We start from the raw sequence: 11,756 nt of genomic DNA on the forward strand, positions 1-11,756 counted from the left end.
CGTGAAAGAGAGAGAGAAATACTCTTGATCAGAAGTGATTCTGCATGCATTAAGAATCTGCAGAAAAAAGAGCCTCTAGGTGGTAGTGATCACAGTGTACTTATTTGGGATTAATTTAGAGATGTAGTAGTAGTAGCACATGATGAAAGAAAGCAAGTGTATGAGCTTATGCAGCATCAGCCAAAAAAAAAAAAAACACACACCATTCCCTCCAAATGCCTGTCCAGTTCCTCCTTAAATTTATTCAACCTATCAACTTCCACAACGACAGATGGAAGTTTGTTCGAGCAATTAACCACCCACTGGCTAAAGACAAATTTCTGCACATCTATTCAACATCTGTCTTTTCTTAATTTGAATTTATGCCCGCTTAGGTTCATAATCTGAACAAGTGGAAGGATCCCATCAGAATTCAGCGTGCTCAATCCATTCAAGGCCTTATACACCTCAATCAGATCACCACGCAGGTGCCTAGTCTCCAGCCACTGCAATTTGCACAACTTAAGCCTCTCTTGGTAAGAGGATCCCTTCATTCCCCTCACCAATCTTGTTGCCCTTCTCTGTACACACTCAAGTAAATCTACATCCTTCCTAAAATGAGGCCTCCAGACCTGTACACAGTACTCAAGGCGTGGCCTGACCATTACCTTATGCAGAGGGACAATCACCTCCTTCTCCCTGCTAACAAAATTCCTATATATCATTGACAAAACCCCATGACCTGCCCTAGAAGCCTGTCTGCATTGCTCAGAAAACTTCATATCTGACTGCACAATTACTCCTAGGTCTTTTTCATTTTCTACCACCTTAAGTGTAGTACCACACAGTTGGTACATTTCTCTGGGGTTACTTCTACCCATATGCAGTACTTTGCATTTATCAAGGTTAAATTTCAGTTGCCACTTCTTAGCCCATCTGCCCAAATTATCTAGATCCTGTTGCAGTAGCACACTGCCATTACTGTCATTAACAACCCTGTCAACCATCCTTTTATCCATTGTAGCAACTACCATCAAGGGTAAAGGGAAGAGTTTTTTACTTTAAAGGAGACTAGAGTGGTCTCAGACACTTTAAATTCTATACAGTGGAACCAACTAACGATATTACCAACAACAAAATCTAACTGGGAAGCATTCAGGGAAATAATCATAGAAGCTACTAGCTTTTCATACCAACAAAAAATACAGTTCAAGGCTTAAACTTAAATGGATATCAGATGATCTAATAAGACATATGGCAGAGAAGAAAAATGCATGGGTTGCATATAAACTAACTATCTGGTGGCACAGATGCCTTTGTCACATATAAACTAGTCTGTAATAAAATCACAAATGGGGTTAGTCAATCTAAGGCAGATTACGAGCAAAGATTGCCTAGAAATTCAGAAAAAAAATACTTCTTTACTTATATTAACAGTAGAAGGATGGGTTGAATCACAATGGCCCACTTGACAACAATGGTTTACATGTTGATGATCCAGCCCAGGTTGCTGACAAACTGAATAAGTATTCTGTATCTACATTCACGCACGAAGAGTTCTTCACAAAAGAGAAATCCAGAAGTTCATCAAAATCTAACAATGAGCTAAATAATTTTGTGATAACTAGAAGAAAGGTGGAAGAGGAATTGTTGAAGCTCAGCGTAAAAAAGGCAACTGAAGTGGAAGGGATCTATCCAATTACATTAAATGAGACAGCAAAATAAAGAAGCAAACCCTTACCTAAAATTATAAGAGCATCTTTGGATTCTGGGGAGTTCCCTATGGACTGGAGATGTGCTAATGTATCCACAATTCACAAAGGGGTTTTTAAAGGTAACAAGAGTAATTACAGACCTGTTAGCTTGACTTTTGTTCGAAGTAAAATAAGGGAGTCACCCATTAAAGAAATAATGCAGGACTGTCTAGACCAGTGGTGTCCAACTTAAAGGCTTGCAAGCCGGATAAGGCCCGTGAATAATTTTTATACAGCCCATGCAGAAAGTGAACTAAAACAACATTAAATTTTGCTAATTATTTCAAGAACCATGCCATTCGATGCAAAAATAAACGAATTTAAGACCGTGCGCTCGTTGCGGCGAATATATGAGTGTTGAAGTTACGAAGCCACGTGTTGGTGTCATGCATTCTGCTTCTTTTATCTTTTATGTTTTGCATAAAATATGCACAGGCCTGACCAGAAGCATCTGCATATAAAGATGCTATCAAAATGTCCTGGGATTCCAATTATGGCACGCCTTCTACTTGACCTTGGTGGCTGCCCAAAAGTATATGCGCAGTACATTTCACCAAAAATGTAACACACTAATTTTTCCCCGACTCACTCGGTGCAGCCCATGAAACAGCTCTAACTTTGAATATGGCCCCTATAGAGGAAAAGGTTGGACACCACTGATCTAGAAAAATTAGCTAGATGATTTTGTAATAAATGAGAGGAAAGTGGAGGAGAAATTGTTGAGGATAAACATGAAAACAGCACCTGGGGTGCATGGGATCTATCCAGTTATATTAAAGGAGGCAAAGGAAGTAAGCAAACACTTGGCCATAATTATGAAAGCTTCTTTGGACTCAGGAGGGGTACACATAGACTGGAGATGTGCAAATGCGACCGCAATTCACAAAGGAGGATCAAAGGCTGACACAAGTAATTATAGACCTGCAAGTTTAACTTCTGTTCCAGGAAAATTAAAGGGGGCACTAGTTAAAGAAGCATTGCACGTTCATCTAGACAAGACTTCAGTTATAGCTCGGATACAGCATGGTTTTGTTAAGGGAAAGTCTTGCCTGACCAATTTGATTGGATACTATGAAGCAGTCAAAAAAAAAAAAAGAACTGGATGCAGGGAATAACTTTGATATTATATATTTGGACCTTAGAAAGGCTTTTGATACTGTTGCACATGGAAGACTGCTGCACAAATTGGAGCAGTGTGGCACTGGAGGCAAATTGCTGCTATGGATAAAGGGGTGGTTGAGGGGGAGAAAACAGAGTGGTAATCAATGGACACTGCTCATCGTGGACTAATGTTATTAGTGGAATCCCTCAGGATTCAGTATTGGGTCCATTATTGTTTTCTGTATTTATAAATGATATTGATGATGGTATATCAAGCTTAATGTCCAAGTTTGCAGACAATACAAAGGTGGGCAGGGCTGTTAAGGACACTACTTACACTATGCTGCTGCAACAGGATCTGGAAAGGTTGAGCAGATGGGCTGAGAGGTGGCAAATGAAGTTTAACATTTACAAATGTAAATATACTACATATGGGAAACAGCAACCCCAGAGCAATGTATCAACTCTGTGGTATTGCACTAATAGTGGTAGAGAATGAAAAGGACCTGGGGGTAATTGTGCAGGCAGATATGAAGTTCTCTGAGCAGTGCAGACGGGCTGCAAGAGTAGCTCATGGTGTCTTGTCAATGATATACAGGAATTTTTGTAGCAGGGATAAGGAGGTGATTATTCCCTTGTATAAGGCAATGGTCAGGCCACACCTTGAGTACTGTATACAGGTCTGGAGGCCTCATTTCAAGAAGGATGTAGAGCTGCTGGAACAAGTACAGAGAAGGACAACAAGATTGGTGAATGGAACAAAGGGTTGCTCTTATGAAGAAAGGCTTAAGTTTTGCAAATTACAGTGTCTGGAGCCTAGGCACCGGCGAGGTGATCTGATAGAGGTGTATAAAGCCTTGAATGGTTTGAGCATGCTCAATGCCGATGGAATTCTTCCTCTTGCTCAGAATAATTTATGCACCTCAGAGGGCATAAATTCAGATTGAGGAAAGACAGATGTAGGATAGATGTGCGGAAATTTGCCTTTAGCCAGCAGCTCCCTTGTTGTGGAAGTTGATAGCCTAAATAAATTTAAGGCTCAGCTGGACAGGTATATTTCGAACGAATGGAGGGGTGAAATGGAAGTGTTTTTTTTTTTTTTTTTTTGGCTGATGCTGCATAAGCTTGCTTTCTTGCATCATATGTCTCTACTAATGCTAAATGCTAGACAGCAGAGCAGTTATGCCAGTCACATCATGGGTTTGTTAAGGGGAGATCTTGTCTGACCAATTTCATTCAATACTATGATGAAGTCATAAGCAACAGGATACAAAAAAATTTTGATGTTACATACTTAGATTTTAAGAAAACTTTTGATACTGTTGTACATGAAAAAATGTATAAGGGAAAGTTATTACTGCTATGGACAAAGGGATGGTTCAGCAGGAGAAGACAGAATATGGTTATCAATGGACACTGCTTTGTGTACTAATGTTGTTAATGGAATCCCACAGGGTACAGCAGTGAGCTCACTGCTGTTTTCTGTATTTACTGATGATATTGATGAGGGTATATCAGGCTTAATATCCAAGTCTTGCAGATGATACAAAAGTTAGCAGGGTGGTTAGTAACAGCAATGATGGTATGCTGCTGCAACAAGGTCTAGAAATTAGGCAAATGAGCTGAGAAATTCCAATTTAAGTTTCACATTGGCAAAAGCAAGGAAATGCACATGGGTAATCCCAGAGTACCATATCAAACTGTGGTACTACACTTAGGGTAGTGGAAAGTGAAAAGAAGCTGGGGTAACTGTGCAGTCTGATGCAATGTTCTCTGAACAGTGCAGACAGGCTGCCAGGATATGCTCAAGGGTTTTGTCAATGATGTACAAGAATTTTGTTGGTAGAGATAGGGAGGTGATTATCCCATTGTAAAATGCAATGGTCAGGCCACATCTTGAATACTGTATACAGTTCTGGCAGCCTCATTTTGGGGGTAACGGGAAAAAATATCCCTGTTATTATATAATCAAACGAAATCAAAACCCAGGTTTTAAGTTCAGTATCTTATAGTTAAGAAAAAAAATTAAATATACTATTGCATGTGCAATTACTTAAATCTTTGTGAAATATGTTTCTTTCAAATGTAATAGGAAGAAAAGTATATTTTTTTACCTGTATAATTTTCAACGAAATAATCAACCAATTTCGTTGTGGCTTCACTTTTGGATTGAATCCCCTCCCAAAGAAATAAAAGACAAAACAGTTTCACATGGAGGTAAAAAAGACAAGCCAAACAAACAATGCATCCATTTCACAAATTGGCTGCCTTTATTTCTATAATGATTTGCCAGTCCTAGATTTTTTATTTTCTTAAACCATGCTTGTCCCAGACAAAAGCTGCAACCAAATATTGATGAATTTGGAAAGATTGTTAATATAGTATTGTTAATTGCTTCTCATGGTATGCTACTGTATAGTGTGCTACTGCTCTTAAGTCTGGTTTGGTTTGGTTTGATTTTTTATGGCGCATTGGCAGCTAAGGCCATAATGCGCCAAGTCAATCTTAAGTCTGGTTAAAGGCAATTGCTTTCATCATATTCATGGCATAACATTTTTAGTTTACGTTGCATTATGCAAATTTATTAAATTTTCTGATATTTTGCACATTTAATTAATTTTGCACAGAACACTATGCTTTATAGCCATCCATAAGCCACTAATCATCCTAATGCCAACTGCCGGTATAAGGCATTAGGATGATTAGAGGTACAAGTGTTCTTGGACCGTACAGTAAAAGAAAGCTATGTCTTGGAGTCATGGTATGTGGCCCACCAGTCTGGGAGAATAGGAGAAAGCTACTTGCTGGACTGTATCAACCTGGCAGTGAAGTTTGATCTGGCTGTTTTTCATGGTTTGGCCTGGAACCATTGGTTGTTTTGAACAAAGCCACGATTACTCAAATCTATCTAGAAGTCCTGGACAATGTGTTACCCATTGTAGCTAGGCACTGCTAGCATTATGATGGACTCATTTGAAAACTGTTGAAAAGTTGTGTTCTCAAAGCCTGAACTCAGTCCCAGAAGGACCACCCCCCCCCCACAGATGAATGGGATTTTCAGGTGCATGTGAGGAAAATTCACCTAAAAAAAAAAGAGCTGAACTGATCACCACTTTGAAGGCACCAAATGGTAGAAAATAACAGGCCATTTACAAAAACAAATGGAGAATAATTTACAGAAAGTAAAGACTGTCACAACGGCTAAAGGTTCCAGCACTGTATCAGTTTTCCTGAAAATAAAATTTACAGGAAAACACTGGAACACACACACAATGTATAAGAAATGCTCACTGAAATAAAAGAGGAACCAAGATTGACTAAAATGGAAAGAATATATTAGGTGGCAAGCACTCAAATAATAACCTACACACTATAACAGAAAAGGCATAGGAGCAGGTCCATTAAGTAGTGGAGTGTGTGAAAGTAGAATGGGCCAACATTTCATGGGCCTCATTTCATGAAGGATATAGGGCTGCTGGAACGAGTACAGAGAAGGGCAACAAGATTAGTGAATGGAACAAAGGGTTGCTCTTACAAAGAAAGGCTAAAGTTATGCAGAATAATCACCTGAGAGGGCATAAATTCAAATTGAGGAAAGTCAGATGTAGGATAGATGTGCGGAAATTTTCCTTTAGCCAGCAGGTAGTTGGTTGGTGGAACAGACTTCTATCCCTTGTTGTGGAAGTTGATAGCTCAGCTGAACAGGTATTTCGAACGAACGAACGGAGGGAGGGGTGAAGTGGAAGTTTTTTTTTTTTTTTTGGCTGATGCTGCATAAGCTTGCTTTCTTGCATATGCCTCTACTAATGCTAATGCTAGTTTACTCGGTAAGCAGACTAAATGGTGATAGCATCCTTATTCTATAATGATACACATAATGAACTATAAAGACATTATTTAAAGTATGGGCAAATAAAGTGAGGAGGGTTTTTTTTTTTTTTGATGATGCCGTAAAGCTTCCTTTTTTCCATCATTTTACACTACTAATTTGGTGTTACTAGGGGAAGGAGGGGGTTGCTTTCCTTCCTAAGGCATCACAATAACAAACTTTACAATCGCGCAATTAATTCCCCTTCATCTACCACTTCAGCAGGGTAACCATGCATTAGACAGACGATATATAACATCTTGTGAACTGTTCAGGGAGCACAAGGGATTTTTCAGTGTGTTTAAAAAGTGCACATATGGAACTGTGCACATAAAATGTGCACAGTTCACGTTTCGTAATACAAGCTAAAGAAAAAAAACTAAAATGAGCATCTTCTCTCTCTCTCTATGAAAAGCTAAACAATCGTTAATTAAGGAAAATGTAAAGACTTATGTCTTTGGTACATCACCCACCCTTTTGAGGAAATCTCACTAAAATAATGTCCATGACATGGACATATGGAAATGCACGTGTTTCAACAAAGGCAAAAGAGTGGAGCCATGTTGGTTGGTGAGAGACTTTCATATATATATTCTACTTTCTTAACAAATACATGAAAACGGTATTCAAACACCAAGAATTATAACCACCCTCAATCGATAATAATTAATGTATTTTAATAACATACCACTTATTATATAATAAATACATTTCAAACTTACCGATACTCATCGCCACGGTACGACATCTTAATTGAAGTTCGCCAATCTGAGAGGAAATGAATGAATGGATTACGTTTCAATAATGTATTCCTACGCACCTTTATGTAACTTCTTTCACTATATAAATGTACACTAATCGAAATAATAAAAATGATACTTCATTTATATATGCTTAGAATAAATGTAATTATCTTCATTGAACTGTGGCTCTGAAATATATAAAATGATGCAGATATATATTTTAAAGCGCATTTATATCCGCCCCCCTCTCTCTCTCTTTTTCGCACGCACACACTTTTTTTTTTTTTTTTTTTTTTGTTAACTGGATTGCAAAGATTTTATACTTTTTTTTTATAATAAAAATTCATGACATTCAATTTGGAACACAATGCTTTAGAAAATTGCATAACACAAAATAAAATAATCAGATAAAATAACCCTTGTAAACTTAATATTAAATACACTAAGCATGCTTTATTAGGCGTATTATTGCAACTACCAAAATCGAGTAGACTCTCAGAACATACTGGATTATTTGTGACATGGACTTAACCAGGTATCGGAACAGTGCAACAGGAATGCTGGTCCATATTAACTCAATTTCTTTCAACACTTGCTACAAATTGGATGGTTGTAGATCTCTGTTCTGAGTAATTCGTTCCAACTCATGCCACGGGTGTTCAATTGGATTGGGGTCTGATGACCAGGGTGGCCACTGCAGTAGGATAAATTAGCTTCATTTGTTCCAAGTGCCAGTTCTATATACAGCCAGTTAGCCTGTTGGAAGAACCCGTTTGCAGAGATCCACTATAGGCATCAAGGGATGGGCCAGTCGATATCAATTTTTGGGAAATTGTAAAATCGGAATGTTTCTCCATTGATATACACCATTAAAATCAATTCCTGCACCAGCCTGCATCATTCATATATGACATGGTGAATCCAATGCTGTTTTTTTTTTTTTTTTTTTTCATATTCTATTTCTCTCGTTACACCGGAACAGAAGACACCGGGACTGTCGAACCAGGCAACATTTATTTTTTTTATTTTTACAATCCCCACTGTTCAGTGCTGATGTTCCTGAGTCCATTGTAGTATTCCTTATTGTTTTTTTTTTTTTTTTTTTTTGCTAACAATAATGGAAGTCGGTTCAGTTGTAAAGCCACGAAAAGCCAATAGAGGCTGGAAAGGATTGATCTTGTCAGCCTACTTGTTAACACCGCAGCATGCTTTTTAAATTTCCCCAAGCCATCAGCCTCAACTACCCATGGAGACAACATTATCCAGTGATAAACAGCTCACTGGATAAACAAAAAATTCTACACTTAATACCTCTGCTGCATTATTTTGATTTGTGCCTCCTAGTTTAAACACCACTGAAACATGAAATTTTCTATTTTTCTTTTCCATTTTATTATTTTCAACCAAGACTTATGATGGAATTTTATTATTCCCTCATAAATTTCAGTTAGATCTCGGGTTACCAAGTTCTGCAGTCTACACATTCATAATCATTGTCTCTGTAATGGAAGTTTCTATTTTTTCGCGTAGGGCTCAACTTCCCACATGGTTAGCGCGTTGTTATTAAGATCATTATTCTTAAATATCAGGCGTATTGCTAAAAAATATAGTACCGGAACGCTCGTTCTCCAGAAGACTATATGATAACGCCACATCGACTGTACAGTAACTGAATCAGACTTCAGACTCACGGTTCATAGAACAACCAGTTCTAGCGTTCAGCTCATGGCAATCAAAATGCAGCGTTCGCACGCATCACAGTATATCTCATTCATAGGATCGCTTTATCTAACACATTGTACTTTAGTAAGAAACGTTCAAGTTTCATTGCGAAATTTATATTTTTGTTTTTAATTAAAATTTTAAAGAAATCTTTTAATTTCAAAGATTACTATTAATATATATTTTTAGCATTAGCATTTTTAGCATTAGTAGAGGCATTTGATGCAAGAAAGCAAGCTTATGCAGCATCAGCCAAAAAAAAAAAAAAAAACCCACTTCCACTTCACCCCTCTGTTCGTTCAAAATACCTGTCCAGCTGAGCCTTAAACTTATTTAGGCTATCAACCTCCACCACAAGGGATGGCAGTCTGTTCCACCAACCAACCACCCGCTGGCTAAAGGCAAATTTCCGCACGTCTATCCTACATCTGTCTTTCCTCAATTTGAATTTATGCCCTCTCAGGTGATTTTTCTGAGCTAGAGGAAGAATCCCATCAGCATTGAGCATGCTTAAACCATTCAAGGCTTTATACACCTCTATCAGATCACCTCGCTGGTGCCTAGTCTCCAGACACTGTAATTTGCAAAATTTCAGCCTTTCTTCGTAAGAGCACCCCTTTGTTCCATTCACTAATCTTGTTGCCCTTCTCTGTACTCGTTCCAGCAGCTCTACATCCTTCTTGAAATGAGGCCTCCACACCTGTATACAGTACTCTAGGTGTGGCCTGACCATTGCCTTGTACAATGGAATAATCACCTCCTTATCCCTGCTGGAAAAATTCCTGTATATCATTGACAATACTCCATGAGCTACTCTTGCAGCCCGTCTGCACTACTCAGAGAACTTCATATCTGCCTGCACAATCACCCCCAAGTCCCTTTCATTCTCTACCACTGTCAGTGTAGTACCACAGAGTTGATACGTTGCTCTGGGGTTGCTATTTCCCATGTGTAGTACTTTACATTTGTCAATGTTAAACTTCATTTGCCACCTCTCAGCCCATCTGCTCAACCTTTCCAGATCCTGTTGCAGCAGTGTAGTGTCAGTAGTGTCCTTGACAACCCTGCCAACCTTTGTATCATCTGCAAACTTGGACATTAAGCTTGATATACCATCATCAATATCATTTATAAATACAGAAAACAATAATGGACCCAACACTGAGCCCTGAGGGACTCCACTAATAACATTAGTCCACGATGAGCAGTGTCCATTGATTACCACTCTCTGTCTTCTCCCACTCAACCACCCCTTTATCCATAGCAACAATTTGCCTCCAATGTCACACTGCTCCAATTTGTGTAGCAGTCTTCCATGTGCAACAGTATCAAAAGCCTTTCTAAGATCCAAGTATATAATATCAAAGTTATTCCCTGCATCCAGTTCTTTTGTGACTGCATTATAGTATCCAATCAAGTTGGTCAGGCAAGACTTCCCCTTAACAAAACCATGCTGCGTCTGAGCTATAACTGAAGTATTGTCTAAATGATCCTGCAGTGCTTCTTTAACCAGTGCCTCCATTAATTTTCCTGGAACAGAAGTTAAGCTCACAGGTCTATAGTTACTTGTGTCAGCCTTTGATCCTCCTTTGTGAATTGGGGTCACATTTGCACATTTCCAGTCTATGGGTACCTCCCCTGAGTCCAAGGAAGCTCTCATAATTATGGCTAAGGGTTTGCTTACTTCCTTTGCTGCCTCCTTTAATATAACTGGATAGATCCCATCCACACCGGGTGCCTTTCTTGTGTTTATCTTCAACAGTTTCTCCTCCACTTTACTCCCAGTCTACTCCCAGTAGCAATAGGTACAATAGATATTTCTCCCCCCCCCTTTGATTATGCCAGAGGTTCCCTAACTTTCTCGGTTCACGGCGCCCTTAATGTTCCAGTAATTTTTTCACGGCACCCCTAGGCCAAAAGAAATATCTGACACAATGGTTTTCGCCCTTTTAATATATATTTATATAATAATTTTATTCTTTATATAGGGGTACTAAATAAAGATCACCACAAAATTAAAAAGATACGGTTCAATGGATACTGTACACCTCTTTATAGTGAAATAAATATACAAATTTAAAAAATATATATAATAATAATTTTAAGTTACTTAAACCCAAATTACACTGCACCCCGGTTGAAAACCACTGGATTATACCGTTATTTCATAATATTAGGTGTATAAATTTAATGATTTTCTATTATGACATTTAGAAAAAAGTACCGGAATGTCGCTGCTGTGCGTTCTGGCCCGAATACACCACTGTTAAACATTGAGTGGAAAACGAGGTTCGAATCCCGTCTCGACATACCGTTTGTCTTTTTTCACAGCCTTTAACGTCCTTGTGGGTACCATAGTGATAAAAATCCCTAAAAAAAAAAAAAAAAACCTAAACTATTATATTAGGGTCCCATGGAAAGTCACTTTCAACTAACAATGTCTATTGTGTTGGTAAATTGTGTGTTCTCTGGTCGATTTGCCTTTACCAGGCAAAAAACCCCGGTTTTTCCGGGGTAAACCTTGCAATCTACTCTGAGATCGACTAAATCAGCCACGGAATAAAAAAGTCCATAAAAGCTCCTCGCGTC

General features: G+C 38.4%; 1 protein-coding gene across 1 annotated transcript in view; it reads right to left on the reverse strand.

The window, feature by feature from the left end:
• Positions 1-7,526, reverse strand: part of LOC150091147 (eukaryotic initiation factor 4A-I-like) — a 260,943-nt gene extending 253,417 nt beyond the window's left edge. The window contains exon 1 of the mRNA XM_090374499.1: positions 7,425-7,526. Coding sequence (XP_090230625.1) covers positions 7,425-7,450 — 26 coding nt within the window. The 5' untranslated portion in view covers positions 7,451-7,526. The remainder of the gene's footprint in view (positions 1-7,424) is intronic.
• Positions 7,527-11,756: the final 4,230 nt, after the last annotated feature.

Source organism: Mastigoproctus giganteus, chromosome 1, assembly GCF_048544385.1.
Source record: "Mastigoproctus giganteus isolate SK-2022 chromosome 1, ASM4854438v1, whole genome shotgun sequence".
Taxonomy (NCBI): domain Eukaryota; kingdom Metazoa; phylum Arthropoda; class Arachnida; order Uropygi; family Thelyphonidae; genus Mastigoproctus; species Mastigoproctus giganteus.